General features: G+C 37.6%; 1 protein-coding gene and 1 non-coding gene across 2 annotated transcripts in view; both read right to left on the bottom strand.

Annotated features, from left to right (window-relative positions):
• The window catches only part of LOC140239732 (uncharacterized), a 49169-nt gene extending 40252 nt beyond the window's left edge, over positions 1 to 8917 (bottom strand). The window contains exons 1-3 of the mRNA XM_072319554.1: positions 8883 to 8917; positions 8035 to 8108; positions 16 to 327 (exon numbers count right to left, since the gene is read on the bottom strand). Of these exons, the coding sequence (XP_072175655.1) occupies positions 16 to 327; positions 8035 to 8108; positions 8883 to 8917 (421 nt within the window). The remainder of the gene's footprint in view (positions 1 to 15; positions 328 to 8034; positions 8109 to 8882) is intronic.
• Trnas-gga (transfer RNA serine (anticodon GGA)) lies at positions 4472 to 4544 on the bottom strand. The gene has a single exon. It is a non-coding gene; the product is annotated as a tRNA-Ser (tRNA).
• Positions 8918 to 23895: the final 14978 nt, after the last annotated feature.

Below are 23895 nucleotides of genomic sequence, written 5' to 3'. Positions count from 1 at the left end.
CAAAAAAATACTTACAGCTAACCGTCAGATTAGTGGAATTCAGGAGAATCTCGAAATTTTCCAACATGAGTTGGCAATAGTAGCGACCCTCATCTGCTACTTGCAAGTCGGTGATGACGAGATTATAGTTCACATCGATGTTAAACCGCTCCTCTTCGCTGGCAAAGTACCCATCGAAGAATGAAGCCTTCATCGTCTCCACTGTCTGATTTGAAGTGCTCTCCTTGGTCCAAAACACAGCCAGCGGCACCTTCTCTGAGTGACATGGCAGTCGAATATCTTTCCTTTTCCATTCCTGAACGTCGGGGACAGTCTCTACAACAGATGCTGTATGCAATGTGAAAAAAAGAAGAGTTCCTTCTTTTTATTAAGGTTATTGATGCTTGACGTCTGTGGACGCCATTGGTTGATGAACCAAAAATGTTTTATACATGGAGTTCCAACTGGCTGTAATTATTCAAACAGTTAGCAGATTTCTATCGATGTACAGAAGAATTCCACAGGTGCACTTGTGCCTTTGATGATCGATGTTCGACGCCGCCGTCTTGCTGAGCAATATGAAGATGTATTTTTAACGTTATCAGAATGTTGGCCATATTTTGTTTATCTATTAATTAGATAAAGTGAAATTTCGCTTAATGGTTCAGCATGTAAAACAAAATTCAATTCGATCCAGAAATTAGCGCAAAAGTGTAAATACGAGCTATATCATGTGAAAATATTTAAAACTGTACCATCCTGGAAAGCTGGTTTTATCACTTTTCCGCTTAATTTTCACAAATGAAAGTAATATGGAATAATCTTCAAGTATAATTTTTTATTGATAGATAGTGCCCGGGTTTGCCAAGTCGAGTAATTTTCATCTTCATTTCAGCATTTCTTTTTTCTCAATTTCTTTTCGCGCATCCTCTTGTCTGTACCACCTACCTTTTATAAGAAGGGATAGCGAAAAGTAATTGCCATCACAAAGACATATCTTCCTTTGAAAGTGTTTTTGTGTGTGTGTGTGTGTGTGTGCAATGACACACGAGTCAATTGTCTTCATATCTGCGCGGCAGATCCTGTTTGGCACATGCTTCCAATCTTTTTGAGCGGCGGCTTCGAACATGGGATCAACAGCAATAGCACTGTTGTTACTCCATCTCTTGAACCTCCTTGGATGAACCTGCCGTATCATAGGCGACAGACAGAGTAGACATAATGTGTGCGCTTTTGTTTAACTTTTTTTGTTTCCTTTGTCAGGTCGATTTCTATCACTAAGTTGACAATATCACCTTAGTTCTGTAAATCCCGTTATTGTGGGTGTGCTCAATGGGAGGAAGAGGGATGAAACTTGAATTCTACACAATATCGTTCTTATGTTTGGGTTGAGGTGAGCTTAATACACATCTAAATGTTTAACAATATTTTAAAATGTCAAAGATGCCTTGTCCTAAATGAAATGAATAACACTTAGTAGTGTCGTCTACACAAAAAGCATGCCAAAAGCCATACAACCCACGTTAGAATTCATAATTTGAAGTTGAAGTTTATTATCTATCTACATTCATATGGTTACTCGCATGATACATAACAAAAGACATATGCATGAATACAGGATAAAGGTATCAGAAAATAGTATGAATGGTAATCAAGTCCAATATCTGTCTGATACAGAGGTTCTAAAAGCGTAATAAGTGCAGTACAACAAATAGTTCTATCAATGAATAGTAGTCTAAAAATACATGAAACATGAATATATTTTCAAGTATTTACATCACAAAAGATTTGAGCTGAAACCGTGACATGATAGTTCATCTCTTACAATAAGTGTAAATAGATATGTGAGTCTAAAACAATGTAACTGTAGTAAGCAAGGAATATTATATATATATGTATATAATATGAATATGTTCCTTTATTATATTCAGCTATAAAATTGGCGACGGCACATATAATAGTATTTTTGGTATTACACAGCAAACAATACCAAAAATGTGTGATCTACGAAATGAATATGGTTAGCTGCACTCCTGTATGGGTAGCGGCAGATCATTCCATGACAATACACCAACAAAAATGACAAAGAAAACTTTCCGTAATTAGTCTTAATTTTAGGCAAATTCAAATTGTATCTTGTAATACCTCAAGTATCATATCTATGGGATACCAATGAAAGTATACAGCACTATTGTGCTACTCAGTTTTTACAATATGTTAAAAAGTCTACAACGCTATCATTTTGTAAAAAAGGAAAAAAAAAAAACTCCACACTGGAGCTCTTTTTAAAGGTAAAACTACTCATTTTTCAAACATACCAGGGGCCTATACCCCGTACCAACACCTAAGGAAACAGTCATTGCAAAACGTATGGGTAACCCACCCATACGTTTTGCAATGATTGTTATCTTCTATGAACATTTTCTTGCATGACGTAGAAAGACCAAAGTTCATTTGGCTTTTATAGCTCGAATGTTATACATGTCATGTTATACACATGTGAGGAAAATGCTGTTATCCCCCCCCCCCCAAAAAAAAAAAAAATACAACACATGTAGTACATAATGATAACAGCAATGTTGATAATCGTGTCTTTGGATACAGGCAATGTTTTGATGATTATTTCAAAATTGTCAGCAACGTTGAACATTGGAATGTGAACAAAATTCTGGGAAATATAAAACAACGAATTGAGGCTTTTTACACAAAATGAATATTATAGTAAGGAAGATTTTATTGAAGAATATGCGTAATAAACAATGAACAATGGTGATAGAAGACAAGCAGGATGCACTCGGAAATGACAATGTGTAGACGCTAGCTAGGTTACAATAGACAATTGCACAGTGTATGGCGTAGTTACCGTATCACAGAATGTCAACAGACGAATTCAGAATTTATGACATAGGTTTTGTCTCTTGTAGATCTTTTTGGTAGACAAGATCGAATTTTGGAAGAAACTTATCATTTGAATGTTTTCACAAGTATAAAATGAGACTATGTGGTTTTACTGGCAAGTCTAAAATTAACCGGCAACGGCGAAACCCGTATGCTAATTATAGCTCAGTCAGAAAACATAGAAAAGTACATGGGCATTTCCACAGTAAATGGGTAGTTTTAGGTTGGAAAAATATGAAAAATTGAAATTGTCTTCAGAGTATCCATATTTCAGAGCTTGGTTGCCTAATACCTATATTAAATATTTTTAAGTAGGAAAAGATAACTTTGTATTCAAATAGAGCTTGAGTGGGTATGTAAGTAAGACATGTGTAACAGGAATGGGGCGAACGCGTGTAACACATAGAGTAGGACAGAAATATTGGAATGATGGATTCCTCATACAAAGAATACAACTATTGATTTGAAATCATCCGACACTATTTATTGTACTGATACATTATGATAAGAACAATTTAGGTTGTCCATATTTGTGAAAACATTCATTATTTGTGTCATTTTGAAGTGTGCATTCATGATTAATGCCAGAAAATTTGTGCATCATATCCGAAAGGCGAGATCGTGTTTGTACTAAGTTCCTCCATAATCGGGCGAACTGTTGTCATATTTATATCTGTGTGGGTGCATGTGTGTGTGAGGAAAAGCCAAAGCTTCATTGCAATAGAGTTTCTTGAAATTCCAAAGTACATGATATGACATGTATCACTGCATTAGTGGTGAACGCATGTAACACAAGAGTAGGACAGAAACTTGAACTTTACAGAGTTTTTTAATTTCCAAGGTTAACAGTACACTCCCGTTCTCCAGTATATTGTGTAGTTCATTTTAAACCACAATGTGCTGTATATACAAAGGCTGAAATATCAAAATACTGTATGCAAAGGATCATTTTGCTGTTGTCATTGAGTCAGCAGTTATCATTTCGTATCCATTACACCTTGATATTCCTACATACACGTATGTAAATCAAGTGGATTGTATTTGCCTGTCCAAATCTAAAACTTTTTTTTTCTTTACTGATACAAAAATACATGTGTATTGATACAGTTTATAGGGACTAAACTAGAATTTCAGTCATCACATCCCAAACTCAATCAACACACAGGCTCTGGAAACAAGAATTAAAACTTGCATTGTTCATTTTTCTATTGCATTTAATGTCCATCAGCCACAGTTAGAAACATAAAGCAGTTAATGTACCAATAACTGATTTCAATGTGAAAAGAAACTGTTATTTGATAGTGCAACAGTTAAATCTGTTCATTTCAATTTACATTCATTCGAAAATGAATAGTTGTAACATTCATTAGGGAAATAATCCTTATAGGGAATCAACACACAAAGAATGACACTTTCAGAATTGTTCAGGTACTGTACAACAACTCTTAACTTTACAACCCATGAGGTGATTTGTAAATTAGAGAACAAAGCATCCTTTGCAACTGATTGACAATTTGCCCTACATCAACGTAAATAAGCACTGAATTGATCAGTGTTTCTATAGTAGCCATGATATAAAAAATCATGGGCGTACATACTCGAGCAGGATTTGAACCTACGACCCCCTGATCTCCGGACAGGCGTCATCTCCACTAGACCATCGAGCTCCTGCCTGATAGCAGAAAAAAAAAAAAAAAAAGTTAATAAATCATGGACGTACATACTCGAGCAGGATTTGAACCTACGACCCCCTGATCTCCGGACAGGCGTCATCTCCACTAGACCACCGAGCTTCTGCCTGACAGCAGTGAAAACATCTTGACGGAAAAATTCCATGAATTGGAAAGCACCCTTTTCTTTGCCTGCCAATTCAATACAGTGTACATTTTTATATGGTGTATAGGGCCTAAACTTGAATTTCAGTTATCACATCTGAAACTACATCAACATACAGGCTCCATAAACAAGAATTAAAACGTGCATTGTTCACTCTTCTATCGCCTTAATGTCCATCAGCCATAGTTAGAAACATATGGTTTATCAAGAATAATACTGAAATCTCCTTATACTTTCGGCTTTATTGCGAACATTTTAATTGGTAGGATATTGTGATACAACAGACTGACATATGCATCGAATGTGATATCTTGAACATATTTTAAATCACTGCTCCTAAAGGTAAACTGGACCTTTAATGTAAATCAGCCACAGTAAGAAACATAAAGAAGTTCATGTGCCACCAACTGTTTTCAAAGAATAACACTTTCCGAAATGTTCAGGTACTGTCAGAGAACTCTTAACTTTACAACCTATGAGTTGATTTGTAAATTAGACACACAAAAAAAAAAAACACACACACACACACACAAAAAAAAACACCCTTTTATGTGCCTGCCCATTCGATACATACGTACAATGTATTCAAATGGTGTATAGGGCCCATTCTGGAATTTCAGTCATCATATTCCAAAACTCGATCAACATACAGGCTCTGAACACAATAAAAACTGACATTGTTTGTTCTTTTATCGCCTTAATGTTCATCAGCCACAGTAAGAAACAAAGCAGCTAATGTAACAACTTTTTTTATTCAGTTGTATCCCTGTTTATATCTTGCTTTAAAACAAAAGGGATGGTAAGTATTGGTTTAGGTGATGACTCAGCTTTTAACTTTTTGAAATATCATACAGGTTCTCTTAAAGGCATTGAAAGTTTACTTAAGTGAAAATCGGTTTTGAAAAGGCTGAGATATCCAAAAAGAAAGTTAAACAAAGTGATCCTAATAAAAGTTGAAACCCAGATCTTCTATTTCAATAACATTGGTTTACTTTGTGGCTTCATACCTCAGCCATTTGAAGACCATGTTTCATAAGCTAAACTCTGAATTCTTTGTAGAATTGTATGCTCATAAAAATTTCATAAGTGGTTTCTTAGTACATTGTATCTTGCAAAAAGTTAAAAGCTAAAGTCATACTATCTGATATATTTTACAACTTTAATACACAAACTACAAATACAGTAGACACTTTAAAAAAAAAAGGAATTTTAGGAAAAAAAAAGGAATTTTAGGGAAAAAAAAGAGGAATTTTAGGAAAAAAAAAAACTGTTACTGTAGACAACAAAAGTATGTGTAGCCATCCCATTTTTAAGAGCTGTGTTTTATCTTACAATCTTCATTCAAAGACATCTGATAATAAAATATTTCCAGTAAGTTTTGAATATAGGATTATAGAAATTTGGAGGAGGCTGCGGGTTAGCACTATCTTCGAAAGGTAATGTGTAATATTTATTTTTTGCTGCAGACAGCAATTGAGCATCAACACCTCTGCACAATGTTTGTCCTCTTGAATTTCTTTTCTGTTTATTTAGTCATGTATGCAATATTTATAGACTTTGGGAAATAAATACAGAATACTTCTGTACATATTAGCAATGTATGTTTGTCATAGAATAATAAAAATTGACCTCCAATCTATCAACCCACCTAGGAACCTTTCCTGGCCAAAGTTTCAAAAAAAGGATAGGTGTAGTTCTTGGTATCGCCAATACCTAGGTGCCGTGCGGAGAGCAGTGTTTTTAGATGCATTATGAGATAGCTTACGGGACAAACTTGACCTGGTTTTGGCTGCACATGCACTCAGATCATGCTTTATCTTTATCCAGAGATATTTTTTGTTGAAGATTTCTTCGCTTTCCATCATGTGACCAGCACATTGAAGCCTTGCAGTAGTGAACCATGACTCTAGTGACCGCAAATCAGTAGAACTTAGAAACTTTCAACTCTTTTCAGCTGAATTTTAACCAAGAAAAAAAGGGATGGCAATGGAAAAGTAGACGATTAACTCCCTTGAATCATATGGGAACTGCGACCTCTACTTAGCGTGAGACAACCAGAAGTGAACAAGGGCACAAAAGAATCCCCCAGTGTATCTGTGACAGAGCTCTTCAGCATGCACAGAAGTTTTTTTTTTTTTTTTTTTTTTTTTTTGCACACTGGCGATACAGAGAATTGATTGCAACGTCATGAAAATATTAGAAAAATTCAAAAAGATATCTGATAAAATCTTCATAATAAAAAAGAATATGCCATAGTGTAAAAAAAAAAATAAAAATGGAGGCCATGGCTTCTATCTTTGAAGGTTAACAATTAATGTTTGTTTTACACTGTAGAAAGCAATTCAATATCTCCAACAAACATCCTACACAAATTGCTCAGCAATCATTTATTCATGTATGCACTATAAATTTATGTGCTTTAAAAATGAATAAGAAATAGTCCTGTAAATAAAAGGAACCTTTTTTTGTCATGGTCTGAAAAAAAAATATGCAACCTTAACATATTTAAGAGTGCCAATGTAGCAGCCTTTTTGGCCAAAAGAAAAAAAAGATTACATAATAAAACGAAAATATGCATTCACACCTTATCACTGCAAAGCAGACAGGCTAGGCATGATGAAGGATGCTCTGGGCACTCAGAAAATCTCCACCACAAGCTGTAGAACAGGGCCATGCAGCTTCTATAAATAAAATGATAATCGTATCAGAAGAAAACCCCAAATAAGCACAGATGTGGCTACATGACAATGGACCGAAATATCATGGAAGACAACAAAATGAAGACTATAATGTACCAGTTCTGACATCTACAAATAAAATATTTACAATACATAATAGCATGGCATTAAAAATATGGAGGCCATGGCTTCTTTGAAAGGTATTACTGTTACTTGTTATGTCTGTTTTCCACTGTAGAAAGAGATTTCGTTTCTCCTACACAATTTGCTTAGTGGTCATTAAATCATGTATGCAATACAAATTTACAATCTTCATTAAATAAATACAAAATAGCTCTGTACATAAACATAACATCGCAGAATTTCTGCGAAGTGAAGTTGCGGAACTTCGGTCATGTCATATATTTATTAGAGCAAAAAGATTTGGGGCTGATTTCATCACAGGGATCGTTTTTAGGACACAACACAGGCCAGCAAAGAGCAAACATGGTGGATGGTGCAACAGCTGGAATGAGGCTCTGCACAGATAACTGTTCAGGCCACACAAGACAGGGTGTTATGAACAGATTGTAAATTGAGTCAGGGTCGCTTAGCTCCAATGAGCCCTCCCGCAAAATCATAAAAATATGTATACACACCTCACCGTAACACTGGAAAGCAGACAGGCTGGGCACCGGCATGATGATCGAAGGGACGCTCTGGTCACTCACTATTGCACTAAAAGGTGCAGAACAGGCCAGCACAGCTTCTCACATAAGTTGCTAATTGTCTAGTCTACATCAAAACATAGAAATAGAATCTAAATAAATAAATCACATCATGGAAATCGTGAGAGAACTGCAATGAGTAGACTGAGCTCATGTGGCTGAAGGACAACATCAACAACGTTGGAAGTCGAGTTTGCACTTTGGTTGCTTAGGCAGAAATAAATCAAGTCAAATCCCGATGTAAACCTAGTAAATTTTCTTTTCTAACTTGTTTGATCATGCATGGGTGTCTACATACACTAACGTTATCGTGTGGTTACACTTGGGACTCGTGTCACTAGCGTAGCGCTAGCCTGGCTTTCTAAATTCTTGCCTAAAAGTAAAACGTTACCACTGCCATGACTGCACTGGTTACTTACAGTACACTCGTACAGTGCGTCAGCTCACAATGGACAGTGGAGTTAAACTTGTATTCAGCCATTTAAAGTACCACTCTTGGCTTAGCTTTCGTTCATTGCTATTCTGTCACTGTCACTTTGGTTTTATTTTGAGGAAAAAATATTACGAAAAGATGAAAAGAAAGATTATTTGAAGCTGGAAGCAACGAAGAATTTACTGACAAAAAATAACACATGTGGGGCTAGGCTCAGTTATCGTCCGTGTAAACTCGAAAACGAGTAGTGAAAGCTAGCATACAGAGAATCTCAAAAGAATTTCTAATAATGCCAGCAGGGCCATTAATCCTAAAACTACGGAAGATTCTACTCTAGAATGCAAAATTTACCTTTTGTCAGCGAGAGTCGTAATCACCTCCGTCATATTCAGATCTGAGCAGTCGATGGGTTGCACATACGCAATGCAGACATAACACGGGAAATTTCATGCGAACGATACGCAACCTCGGACAGAACGGCGCGAAACAAGAAGGTAAACAAGACATGGGCACAATCTGTCTGAGTTACGCGCGTTCAGAACACACGTAACGAAGACCGATTGGCGATTCTGTCCACCGTTCGTGCGTCCCACCGAGCGGAGCGTACCCACTGAACGCACGTAACATACTGGACAGAATTAGAAAAGGAAGCTGAAGCTAGATAACTAAATGTTCTGAAAAGACAGCTATGCTCGTGGCGCGAAACCGAAGGCAGATGTCTAACTTCAGGGTAGTGTCAGCGTTTCTGTGTTAAATCGAACGACACTGGAGTGTCTCAACTAGCAGTTACGTACGTTCGCGGCGTGGACAGAAAATTGAATTTGGTAACTTTGAATACGGATATTAAATATTTGATTTAATTTTCTGTTGAATTAGTGAAACCTAACTTGAAACTGTCGTCAGCAAAGTGTATTTAACACAAAATAACTGCACTCTGACGCCTGGAAACCAAACGAAATTGAGGCCGAACGTACATAACTGAAGTAGGACAGAACGCCGACCTTTTCGGTCCAGCTTGCTTTCCACTCTCTCAAAACTCTTGTAATCGTTCAGGGCGAACAAGAAAATTATTTCTCGGTGCGTTGGTGATAAATTTTGAATTATAATCCACCTAGGATGCGTGTCTTCTAAGAAAATGAATTTATACAAGTTGCAATTTATGTCAATTTTTATTTCAAATTTGCACATTATCAATAATTAAATAAAAACAAACAAACCAGCACATCACAAAAAAATAACAGGACTCAACGAGGTTGAATATTTTATTTCACCTTACCACATTTATTCAAGAAATAAAGAAAAAAAGATGATTCAAACAAATATTTTCAAATGAAATTGCTCCATGTCTTGAGTGCATAAAACTACCCATTTACTGTGGAATTGCCCACATGTGGGACTGAGGTAAGATCGAGTGCATTCACGTACGAGAAATGGTATTAAGAAATGTGTAATTTCACTGCTTACCTTTTATACTGAAGAGAAATAAGTTGGTGAATAGCCAGAATTCGTTTTGGAAGTGTAATGTCCAAAGATGAGAGTGTAATTTTTGTTGTATCCAGGTTAATTCCCTGGCGAACAATGGTCGCTGCAGTGTACTTCCCAATCGAATTTACCGCTGTGCGTGACGTAAACGTTTAGCCAATCAGCGTTCACAGGCGTATTGTCTGTACTTTAGGACTCCGGGTCAAGGGGTATAAAAGGGGGCCCGGGAAGCTTGAAATTTTACCCTGGCTGAGAATTTCGGTGATGATCTTGACTCTGTATACATCCTTGATGTCTTGTTGATGCTACATTTGTGATCTGATAAAGTCCGAGGCTATAAAGTTAGAGCAATCGTAAGTCTAAAATTCTCTAAGTCCCTAAATTGTTGTTAGCATTGTTAGAACTTATAAACTGAGATATGAGGATATAAACAAATACTTAGAAAATATTTGTGATGGTCTTCCTAGTTAGAGAAATTGGAAACAATTTTATTAAGAAGATGGATAGCGAATGCAGAGCGAATTTAGGGCTTCTTTCCCATTGACTTAGGCGAAAATAAACTCTGCTTCTCAATAGAGCAGGGACAAGTATGGAGTATCAATTGTTTGAGAATGTATTTTTCTTACATGCTCACAGTCTCTTAGGCAAATTTATTAAGAGAGGATGTTATTTTTCTTTGCTAAACAGAGAGATGGCGATGATGCAATGCAGGGTCTGGGACCCTGGGATAGGGGGTCATGAACGATGTCTCCTAGGATAGACTCAGTCTAATTATTGTTGTTACCCAAGTTGTTATCCAGTTTGTTGCTAGAATTTTACCCAGATTGGCAACTAGTGTTTGGAATTTAAACTGTGTTAGGATTCTAGTTAGTGTCGTCTATAATCTGTTAGTTCTGCTTTTGTATGAGACACTTGTTGAGACTTAGTCATTTTCAGAGAAGTGTGACTTAGAAATTTTTGACAGTGTCAGTACTTAGAAATTTTTCAAGGGAAGTGTGAATTAGAAATTTTTGACAGTGTCAGCACTTAGAAATTTTTCAAGGGAAGTGTGAACTTTTTTAGAATATTTTATGATGATAATGTGACGTGCAGTGGATTGTAGTTTAACATCTTATGAAGACATGAGGTGGTACCATAGTAACGTTAGTGCTTTTTGTATTTGAATACCAAATAGGTTACACAGATATAGGTGTAGGTTGTGATGAGTGTTGGGCAGATTCCCTTCCCCTTTTCCCTCCCCCCCCCCCTTTCCCTTTCATTCCCTGATGAGGCGAAAGACTGACGGCAGATTCTACAGCTTGATGAGTGACGTGTTACCATGCCAAACAAGCAGTTGTGATGCTTGCAGTGTCAGAGACTGGGTTTGAGATGAAAGACAAGTTTGATGCTTTAGCTGAAGGTCGAGTCTCAACGATGCTGAAACTACAAGGGCTTAGCTGCAATCAAGCGATTGATGTCCTAGTGTGATGTGGTCATGGCAAGCTGCTGTTCTTTCCTCCCCCCCCCCCTTTTTCCCTCCGAATTCACGAAGGTGGTTTAAACTTAGACCATGGTACAAATTTAGACCATGGTCTAAAATAAGCGTTAAATAGGCGTACCAATACATGCGCGCATAAATGCACGTTTTTGTACTGGATGCCTTTTAGCGTACGCAATCTGTCCATCATATCTACGCAGAAGAAATTTACATAAACCATGGTTTAAATTTAGACCACCTTCGTGAATTCGGGCCAGTGTTTCTGTCTTTTCACTCATTACTTTTAGTAAATTTAACAACTGTCAAAATCGAGTGTGCCTAGGGCAGGCCTGACTAGTGCACAGTAACGGTCGAGGTGCTGATTTAGTGTCAGAAGATGGTTATTTTAAAGCGGTGTTTGTGTCCCACCAGTGATAGGTAGGAGTGTGACCCACTTGATGTCTATGCTATCACCGAGTACCGGGCAGTGAGATACCTGGGTTGCAGGGTCTGACACCGACAGAGTGAGTGCAGAACTTGCAAGGAACTGTTGACAGGGCCTAGAAATGTATCTGTGGAGTGTGTGCTGGTTAAAATCCCGGCGGGGTGAGATCCGGATAGTGTCATGAGACTAGCAGAAAGACGCGTGTTATTAGGTGATACGCTATCAGCGTATCACCTATTGTGATTGTCAAAATCTCTCTTTATTAGGTGATACGCTATCAGCGTATCACCTATTGTGATTGTCAAAATCTCTCTTTATTTTTAGGTGATACGCTATCAGCGTATCACCTATTGTAATTGTCAAAATTTCTCTTTTTTTTTATTCTTCTTTCTTTCTGCCACATTTTGTGTCGTCAATATCTCAACAATGACATCACGGAATGACATGACATTTTCAGTCAACATGTCTCATAACAATATCTAGCCACAATAAGGTTTTCATGACAGTAACATATCTATGACGTCATCTAGGCGCCATTTTGTGATTTTCGGACCTTGTCACATGATCAATCATAACTTCATAACTAGATGTCATTTCTGTATCATTTTCGCTGGACATAAAGTTCAGGTCACGCTCTATCTTACTTTCTAACGCTAGTTACCCAGGTCATCATTAGGCGCGCGTAAGCGCGCGTCAAAATTTTAAAAGGCTCAAAACGACTTCCCAATGGGAAATCTCGAAGTTTCAGACAATTATAAGCGTTTCAAACATTTTCTCGCGTGCGCGTCCGTCCGCGCAATTTCGCGCGCAGAGCGCTTAAGAAACATGGAAATGCAATTTTTTTGACTGATTTGGATTCCTGATACTTTGAGTAACAGTATCCATTGATTTCCGATCGATTTCGACCCATAACAAAGGAATGCACAGGCGTCAAAGTTGAAATTCCGCACGCGCGTCTTTCTGCAAATATAGTGAAAAAACATGTCTTTGTTTATTTCGTCATAGCTCTTTAAATCGTCCGTTGACCCTATATTTCTATTGCATATTACAAAAGCATATGAATTGTAAATAACATTCCAAGTATCAATATTGCCAGAGAAACGCGATGACGTCATCAAATCGTCATTTTATATAAAAAAAGTGGAATTGATTTTTTTGAGGTACTGTTTCTGACATTCATTTGCTCGTATCTCTGTTGTTTAAGCTCAATATTATCCCAAATTCAGATATGTTGTACTTTGAACATTTGCCTCTCAAGTCCATGTGATGGTTTTGATATATGATGACGTCATCATACTAGAAATTGTGATTAAAGGTAAAGACTCAAAATCAGACAAGTTTACGTGTTATGTCTATGGGAGGTGATTTTTTTTCAAACCATGCATTGACTTGACAACGTTTAAGCACCTTTACCTCATCTGATTTTGCTCCATTTCCTCTGAAACATAAATATGTTGTAGCTGAGACAATAAGCTGCAGTCATCATGCATTTTATATTTTCAAATCTCCTCATCAGGTCGACAATTTTGTAGTTAAAAACTGAAAATGAGAATGCAATCTGTACGGAATGATTCCCGATTGTTCTTTGCAACTGTATATTGGTCGAATCCACGCTGCCACTTGTGGGAAGTTGAATAGCGCCATCTCAGTCAGCACTGTCACGACAGTATAATCATACATTTAAGTTTTACATAGAATCTCCAGCACAGCCATATGGCGTAATCGCTTAGCGCGCTGGGTGTTCATAACGCCATACCGGAAGGCGAGAAGTTCGACTCCCGCGGAAGTTTTCTCTTTTTTTTTTTTTTTTTCCGGCAATTCAGCTTTACTCCGATGTCATTTATCGTATTATTTTACCAAGTATACGTAACCCGTGAACACGGCTGCTCTATTTCCCTCGTTTTGTATTGGAGTTTGGAGATTGGGTTTGCTTCATTAATTTTGTCACACTTAATGTTGTAAATTGCCCCTTGTTACAGTGTCCCGCTTGCCACCTTTCGTTTGCTCTTTCCTTTTCTCTTCATTGGTTCTTGTAATATTGTAACATGATAGGTAGGAACATGTACGTTTAGATAACTGGCAGGAATGGGAGCTGAATTGATTAACTCTAGTCCAGGTGTATGGCGTCTCGCTCATCTCTTTGAAATTCCAGGTTGTTATTGTTTGACCCAATAACGGAGTTGTAGACAGGTTTTATGTTGCTATAGAGGTATCTTGTGCCACATGAATGGAAGGCATCACTGTTTAGTAGTAGTAATGAACTTTTTCATGTTGTAAATGATATAAAGATATGAATTTCACATCCAATCTTCGGGACAGCCGTGTGGCTTTATAGTCGCTTAGCGCGCTGCATGGTCATTATGCACTACCTTAGGACGAGATGTTCGGGACCCGCAGGACGCTATTATTTTTTTTTCTCTCTCTCTCTTTCTTTGTTTTTCTTTTGGCAGTTCAGCCTCATTCCGATGTCATTACCCCACGACACACAGTCACTCAAGTTCCCTTTTTTTTTTTTGTCGGAGGCTGGAGGTTGGATTTGCTTCATTTATCATACGTAATGTTGTAAATTGCCCTTGATATACAGTGCCCCGCTTGCCACCTTTCGTTTTCTCTTTCCTTTTCTCTACGTTTGTTCCTGTTACACTGCACAAGACAGGTCGGAAAATAATTTACATAACTCAACTGGAGCAGGAATGGCAACTGAATAAATTAACTCTAGGACAGGTGTATGGCGTCTCGCTCGTCTCTTTGAAATTCCAGGTTGCTATTGTTTGACCCAATAACGGAATTGTAGACAGGTTTTATGCTGCTATAGAGGTATCTTGTGCCACATGAGTAGAAGGCATCACTGTTTAGTAGTAGTAATGAACTTTTTCATGTCCCTCCATGTCAATTATAGTGTGTTCAAAGGGGTTGTGTGTCTATCTGCCAAAGAAAAGGAAAACCTTATTTTCGCCATGGCTATTTCTCTATACGTAACCGTAGGTGATGAGTGTTGTTGGTATCTGAGCAGTGAATAACACAACATCAGGCTAAAATCCCCCTTTTATACGCGCTAAGCGTTCAATTTGATATATCTTTATTTATGTAGTCAATCACTGCTAATGGCGTTACAGAATTATGTTATAACACCTTTCACTGAAAGTTTATAAAGCAAAGTTTATGGACAAGGCAAGCAATTGTACATGAATAATACCAATGATTTCAGAGGGAAATTATGGTATACCTAAATGTAAGGGTATCATTGCTTTGGAATTGCTGAAACAATATCTTGGCACGAGGTCTTCCACCTCTAATAACTGATCCCTTTAAAGATGTGTCGGTCACGGGTGATCGTCATGATTCATCTTTCACGTAGAAGCTTCCGTTCCACACTCTTAGTTCGAGAAGACTTACCATCATACTTCAAATTGTGATTAAAGGTAAAGACTCAAAATCAGACAAGTTGACGTGTTATGTCTAAGGGAGGTGATTTTTTTTTTTAAACCATGCATTGACTTGACAACGTTTCACCACCTTTATTTCAGCTGATTTTGCTCCATTTCCTCTGAAACTTAAGTATGTGGTAGCTCAGACAATAAGCTGCAGTAATCATGCATTTTATTTTTTCAAATCTCCTCATCAGGTTGATAATTTTGCAGCTAAAAACTGAAAATGCGAATGGAATGTGGACGAAACGATTCCTGATTCATCTTTCACATACATAAGTTTACATTCCTCATATTTTCTCGTCGAGACGTATGGCCGAGAGGATAAAGGCGACGTCACAAGATACGTGAGGTTGCACACGTACGGGTTCGAACCCCATAAGAACACGAAACAAAATACTTACATCTTTTGCTTTTTTTCTTTTATGGAGTATTCACCTTCGTCCATGTAGAAATCACGTTTTCATGTAAACGTACACACACACACACACACACACACACACACACACACACAATATCCCTTTGTTTTGTGTTGGAGACCACATTGCTTTGACTGGCAACTTGGACTTGAAATTACAAATGTTAAAGTGAAGATGGCTCTTAAAAGACCGCATGGCCATGTTTGATTTTTTTTTTTACAATATAAAGACCTATTGGTAAATATTCATTCACATATCCTTTCCAATCAACTTACTTGGACACGCCGACACCACCCGAAATTTTCAATTGGTTGCATGACAGAAACAATTTCATCTGAATTATGTAGGACTGCATAAAGAATTGGACTTCACGAATATTTCTCAATATTATATTATACTTCAAGTCGCTACTTAACATTATTTTCGTTGTCGATCACTGAAAATGAGAATGGAATCTGGTCGAAACGATTCCCGATTTATCTTTGTAACTGTATATTGATCGAATCCACGCGGCCACTCGTGGGAAGTTGAACAGCGCTATCAGTCACTTGACGTATATCGCCAAAAAACTGAATATCAATGTAAATTTGTGTTGTGTATAGCATACATAGATAGATTTAAGTTTCGCACAGGATCTTCGGATCTTCCGTGTGGCAGAATCGCTTAGCACGCTGCGTGTTTATAATGCCCGACCGGAAGGAGAGAAGTTAATCGAGTCCCGCAGGACTTTTTCCTTTTATTTCTTTTTTCTTTTCTTTTTTTCAGCAGTTCAGCTTCACTCTGATGTCATGAACACAGCTACTCTATTTCCCTTGTTTTGTATTGGAGTTTGGAGGTTGGGTTTGCTTCATTAATTTTGTCACGCGTAATGTTGTAAATTGCCCCTTGAAACAGTGCCACGCTTGCTACCATTCTTTTTCTCTTTCCTTTTCTCTTCATTTAGATTTTGTTCTTGTTATACTGTAGCAGGATATTTAGGAACGTGTACGTTTACATAACTAACAGGAATGTGAACTGAATTAATTAACTCTAGTCCAGGTGTATGGCGTCTCGCTTATCTGTTTAGAATTCCAGGTTGTTATTGTTTGACAAAAACGGAGTTAAAGACAGGCAGGGAAGGAAGTGACTTGATATTGCTTCATATTATATGAGGAATTTCGGGCAATACCTTTCCAATTAGTGTAGTGATTTTGACAGGGTTCTCTGTCGTTTATTTTCGTCATGGCTGTTTCACTAGTTTAGCCATAGGTGATATGTGTTGTTGGCATCTGGGAGAATAGAACAGATCAGTACCAAACTGGAATAGCCCTATAAGCAATGTGGTAAGCATTCAATTTGTTGCATTATCTTTCTTCTTTAAAGTCAATCACTACTGATCGAATTACACCATATAATATGGCACGTTTCACTGGTAGTTTAGGAAAAGGGAGCTAATTCAATGCAAGATACAATGATATGTGCTTCCATTGATTTTAGAGACGTCATTGTGGTGTGGTGCTGGTGGTGGTAAGGGAATCATTGCTTTTAAATTAATGAGACAATCCTTGGAACTTTGCATCAAGAATATAATGCATGTTCGTGCGGCGTTTTTTTTTTAATCCTGACGTGGACATTATTTTTCTTTATCTTGTTTTTAATTCAAGAATGTTATATCTGAATATGTTCGATTTAGTTACGGTTTCAATGCATCTTGTTTACCATCTTCTCTGACATTAAATTGATGGTTTTTAAATTTGACATTGTCTGTCTATTTGTCTGTTTATGCTCATAAAACACTGCTATAACAACTAAAACATTTGTTTCACTTGTCACACGCAATGCTATGGATTGCAGTTGTGCATGCAGTTTTCCTTTTGCCACCTCTCGTTTTTCTCTCCCCTTTTCCCTCACTTTGGTTTTGTTATACTGCAGATGGGAATGATTACAATAACATAACCCAACTTGAAGTAGGAATGAGAACTGAATAAATTAACTCTAGGCCAGGTGTATATAGCGTCTCGCTCATCTCTTTGAAATTTCAGGTTGTCATTGTTCTATCAACGGAGTTGAAGACAGGCTTTATGTTGCTATAGAGGTATCTAGCTCCACATGAATGGAATGCATACGCTGTTTAGTATTAGTAATGAACTTTTTCATGTCCATCCCTGCCAAGAAAAGTGTGTTTGACGGGGTTCTGTGTCATTGTGCCTATGAGAAAGCAAAGTTTTATTTTCGCCATGGCTGTTTCTCTATGCGTAGCCGTGAGTGATGGATGTTGTTGGCATCTAGCTGGGCAGTAAAAAACCGAGTATCATGCTATAATACCCCCCCCCCCCCGTTAGGTTCTAAGCGTTCAATGTGATATATATTTCTTCTTCATTATGTCAATCACTGCTGATGGAATTACAGAATTATGCTATGACACGTTTCACTCAAAGCTTAAAAAGCAAAGTTTATGCACTATACAAGTAATGGTGCATGAATCCTATAGACCATTGATTTTAGATGAGAAATTATGATATGCCTATAGTAGGGATGTCATTGATTGGGAATTAATGACACGATTAAGCACTTTCATAATCCTTATCCTTCACTCTAACCTCCGTGAAAATATCATATTTGAATTCAACCAATAAGATGGTAAAAAATGCATGCATTCATGTTTTATCAATATACAATGTATGGACTTTCCAAACATTCAACAGCGATTATCTCAAAATGAACATTGTGTGGGTTAGCACTATATTGCATCGACCCCTTCAATTGTCTATCAAGTTCATGTCGATGTTTTCTAATTTGATGACGTCATCATACTAGAAGTTGTGATTAAAGGCAAGATATCAAAATCAGCGAAGATTACTCATCGCTGCCTCATGTTCCTGTGTTTGATCGTCCAGTCAATACCAAACTGACGACATACGTTGAATATGTTATACTTTGAACAATTGTCTATCAAGTCCATGTCGATGTTTTCTAATTTGATGACGTCATCATACTAGAAGTTGTGATTAAAGGCAAGATATCAAAATCAGCGAAGATTATGTGTTATGTCTATGGGGGGATTTTTTTTTTTTTAACCATGCATAGACGATAACGCTCAAGCACTTTTACCTCACTTGATTTTGCTTCATTTCCTCTGAAACTTAAGTATGTTGTAGCTGAGACAATAAGCTGCAGTAATCATACATTTTATTTTTTTTCAAATCTTCTCATCAGGTTGACAATTTTGCAGCTTAAAACTGAAAATGAGAATGGAAGGTGGACGAAACGATTCCTGATTCATCTTTCACATACATAAGTTTACGTTCCTCATATTTTCTCGTCGAGACGTATGGCCGAGTGGTTAAAGGCGACGTCTCAGAGACGTGAGGTTGCACACATTCATTCATTCATTCATTTTCATTTTCATTTCATTTATTTCATTCCTTCTTTCTTTTTCGTCAAACATAACACGAAATGTATCAGAAGATATAACATAGGCATGTATTCGACTTTACATGGTAGATAATGGTTAACAAATACGAAATTATACATGCATACCGGCAAAATACAAAGTTATGTTTGGAGGATAAAAAAAAAAGAAAGAACTGAGAGGTTCACTGAAAAGCATGCTTGTAAATTGTGAACAACTCAAAAGGATTCTTGTGAATACATTAAACTTTTTTTTTTTTCTTTTTTACAAAGACAGGAGAGAACAAGACAGTAGAAACACAACGACATTACATGACTTTACAGTAGGGTATACCATGACACATGCGGGTTCGAACCCCACAAGATCACGAAACAAAATACTTAGCCATTTTACTTTTTTTTTTCTTCAGTGGTGTATTACATATTCGTCCATGTAGAAATCACGTTCGTATAGAAACGCACCTATACACACACACACACAATATCCCTCTTTCTTGTGTTGGAGACCACATTGCTTCGATTGCTGCAAAATTTTGCAGGCTGACTTTATCAAACCGATTATAGTATAAGTAATGACGACTACGGAGGTGTTGTACTTTGAACAATTGTCTTTCAAGACCATGTCATTGTTTTGTACTTTGATGACGTCATCACACTGAAAATTGTGATTAGAGGTAAAGACGCAAAATCGGACAAGTTTACGTGTTATGTCTATGGGAGGTGATTTTTCTTTTAAACCATGCATTGACTTGACAACGTTTAAGCACCTTTATCTCAGCTGATTTTGCTTCGTTTCCTCTGAAACTAAAGTATGTTGTAGCTGAGACAATAAGCTGCAGTAATCATGCATTTTATTCTTTGAAATCTCCTCATCAGGTTGACAATTTTGCAGTTTAAAACTGAAAATGAGAATGGAATGTGGACGAAACGATTCCTGATTCATCTTTCACACACATAAGTTTACGTTCGTCATATTTTCTCGTCGAGACGTATGGCCGAGTGATTAAAGGCGACGTCTCAGAGAAGTGAGGTTGCATACGTGCGGGTTCGAACCCCACAAGATCACGAAACAAAATACTTTGCTATTTTACTTTTTTTTTTCTTCAATGGTGTATTATATATTCGTCCATGTAGAAGTCAAGTTCGTATATAAACGCACCTATACACACACACACACACACACACACACAATATCCCTCTTTTTTGTGTTGGAGACCACATTGCTTCGACTGCTGCAAATTTTTGCAGGCTGACTTTGTCAAACCGATCATAGTATGTAATGACGACGACGGAGGTGTTGTACTTTGAAAAATTGTCTTTCAAGACCATGTCAATAAGCCAGTTCGGGGTTAGCTCATGGGCACATGGGTACAAATGACCTTTCTTCTTTCTCAGTTGATTAGGCACTCCACTAGTTTCAAGCGACAGAAGGCATGAGCTTGCCCAACGTAACAATTTATGGAATTCATCAGTCATGTTCAAACAAAGGATGAACTTGCATAGACCAGGTGACCAGAATGATCCTTCCATTGACATTTTGGAAAGCATCCATTTCATTATTTTGCATTAAATGTATTAACAATCTCTTTCTATTGATATTGTCAGACACCGCTTTTGCTGTCATGTGGATGTGCTGGCAAGCACCACTTATAGGGATCAGTTGAATAATCATTACATTACAGATGCTTATCTCAGTGAATTTAAAAACCACCATGCTCTGCTGGTACAGATGACCTTTTTCTGCTCATGCTCAAAGTGGAACCCCGAACTGGCTTATTGTTTCGTACTTTGATGACGTCATCACACTGAAAATTGTGATTAAAGGCAAGGTATCAAAACCAGCCGATTATAGGTTTTATGTCTACGGCACGTATTTTTCCCAAGTCGCCAGAAATGGCATAGCGACATCAGTCGTTACAAGGCCGCATTTCCGTCTAGCAATGCAATACATGTTCACGCGGCCCCGTTTGTTGAGTGGGCATTGACTTTTTCCCCCTGTAATATCTATACATTTTTTTTTTGCCTAACCATTTCCGTGGATGTCCCGTGGCCGAGTGGTTAGAGAAACGGATTTGCATGCACGCTGAATAATTTCAAGGTGCCTATATCACATTCTTTTCTTTGTCGATCACGGATGACCGACATCTGATGACCCCAAGCGTATCACCTAACTCGTCCTCAGTGTGACGAGTTTCATATCTCGTTTTTTATTCTTCTTTCTTTCTGGACAATTTTGTGTCGTCAATATCTCAAGAATGACATTACGAAATAACATGACATTTTCAGTCAACATGTATCATGACAAAATCTAGCCACAATAAGGTTTTCATGACAGCAACATATCTATGACGTCATCTAGGCGCCATTTTGTGATTTTCGGACCTTGTCACATGATCGATCATAACTTCATAACTAGATGTCATTTCTGTATCATTTTCGGTGGACACGAAGTTCAGGTCACACTCTATCTTACTTTTTAACGCTAGTTACACAGGTCATCATTACGCGCGCGTAAGCGCGCGTCAAAATTTTAAAAGGCTCAAAACGACTTCCCAATGGGAAATCTCGAAGTTTCAGACAATTTTAAGCGTTTCAAACATTTTCTCGCGTGCGCGTCCGTCCGCGCAATTTCGCGCTCAGAGCCCGTAAGCAACATGAAAATGCAATTTTTTTTGACTGATTTGGATTCCTGATACTTTGAGTAACAATATCCATTGATTTCCGATCGATTTCGACCTATAACAAAGGAATGCACTGGCGTCAAAGTTGAAATTCCGCGTGCGCGTCTTTCTGCAAATATAGTGAAAAAACATGTCTTTGTTTATTTCGCCATAGCTCTTTAAATCGTCCGTCGACCCTATATTTCTACTGCATATTACAAAAGTATATGAATTGTAAATAACATTCCAAGTATCAATATTGCCATGAAAACGCGATGACGTCATCATATTGTCATTTTAAATCAAAAAAGTGGAATTGATTTTTTTGAGCTACTGTTTCTGACATTCATTTGCTCGTATCTCTGTTGTTTAAGCTCAATATTATCCCAAATTCAGATATGTTGTACTTTGAACATTTGCCTCTCAAGTCCATGTGATGGTTTTGAAATATGATAACGTCATCATACTAGAAATTGTGATTAAAGGTAAAGACTCAAAATTGGACAAGTTTACGTGTTATGTCTATGGGAGGTGATTTTTTTTAGAACCATGCATTCACTTGACAACGTTTAAGCACCTTTATCTCAGCTGATTTAGCTCCATTTCCTCTGAAAGTTAAGTATGTTGTAGCTCAGACAATAAGCTGCAGTCATCATGCATTTTATGTTTTCAAATCTCCTCATCAGGTCGACAATTTTGTAGTTAAAGACTGAAAATGAGAACGCAATCTGTACGGAATGATTCCCGATTGTTCTTTGCAACTGTATATTGGTCGAATCCACGCGGCCACTTGTGGGAAGTTGAATAGCGCCATCTCAATCAGCAGTGTCACGATAGTATTATCATATATCTAAGTTTCGCATGGGGTCTTCAGGATAGCCGTGTGGCGAAATCGCTTAGCGCGCTGGGTGTTAATAACGCCATACCCGGACGGCGAGAAGTTCGACTCCCGCAGGAGTTTTCTCTTTTTTTCTTTTTCTTTTTTTTTCGGCAGTTCAGCTTTACTCCGATGTCATTTATCGTATTATTTTATCAAGTATACGTAACTCGTGAACACGGCTGCTTTATTTCCCTTGTTTTGTATTGGAGATTTGGAGATTGGGTTTACTTCATTAATTTTGTCACACTTAATGTTGTAAATTGCCCCTTGTTACAGTGTCCCGCTTGCCACCTTTCGTTTCCTCGTTCCTTTTCTCTTCATTGGTTCTTGTTATATTGTAACAGGATAGGTAGGAACATGTACGTTTAGATAACTGGCAGGAATGGGAGCTGATATGATTAGCTCTAGTCCAGGTGTATGGCGTCTCGCTCATCTCTTTGAAATTCCAGGAATCCAGGTTGTTATTGTTTGACCCAATAACGGAGTTGTAGACAGGTTTTATGTTGCTATAGAGGTATCTTGTGCCACATGAATGGAAGGCATCACTGTTTAGTAGTAGTAATGAACTTTTTCATGTTGTAAATGATATAAAGATATGAATTTCACATCCAATCTTCGGGACAGCCGTGTGGCTTTATAGTCGCTTAGCGCGCTGCATGGTCATTATGCACTACCTTAGGACGAGATGTTCGGGACCCGCAGGACGCTATTATTTTTTTTTCTCTCTCTCTCTTTCTTTGTTTTTCTTTTGGCAGTTCAGCTTCATTCCGATGTCATTACCCCACGACACACAGTCACTCAAGTTCCTTTTTTTTTTGTCGGAGGCTGGAGGTTGGATTTGCTTCATTTATCATACGTAATGTTGTAAATTGCCCTTGGTATACAGTGCCCCGCTTGCCACCTTTCGTTTTCTCTTTCCTTTTCTCTACGTTTGTTCCTGTTATACACTGCACAAGACAGGTCGGAAAATAATTTACATAACTCAACTGGAGCAGCTGAATAAATTAACTCTAGGCCAGGTGTATGGCGTCTCGCTCGTCTCTTTGAAATTCCAGGTTGTTATTGTTTGACCCAATAAAGGAATTGTAGACAGGTTTTATGTTGCTATAGAGGTATCTTGTGCCACATGAGTAGAAGGCATCACTGTTTAGTAGTAGTAATGAACTTTTTCATGTCCCTCCATGTCAATTATAGTGTGTTCAAA

Source organism: Diadema setosum, chromosome 16 (genome assembly GCF_964275005.1).
Source record: "Diadema setosum chromosome 16, eeDiaSeto1, whole genome shotgun sequence".
Taxonomy (NCBI): Eukaryota; Metazoa; Echinodermata; class Echinoidea; order Diadematoida; family Diadematidae; genus Diadema; species Diadema setosum.
Note: the sequence above shows the minus strand (reverse complement) of the source record. Positions and strands in the feature narration are given on the sequence as shown.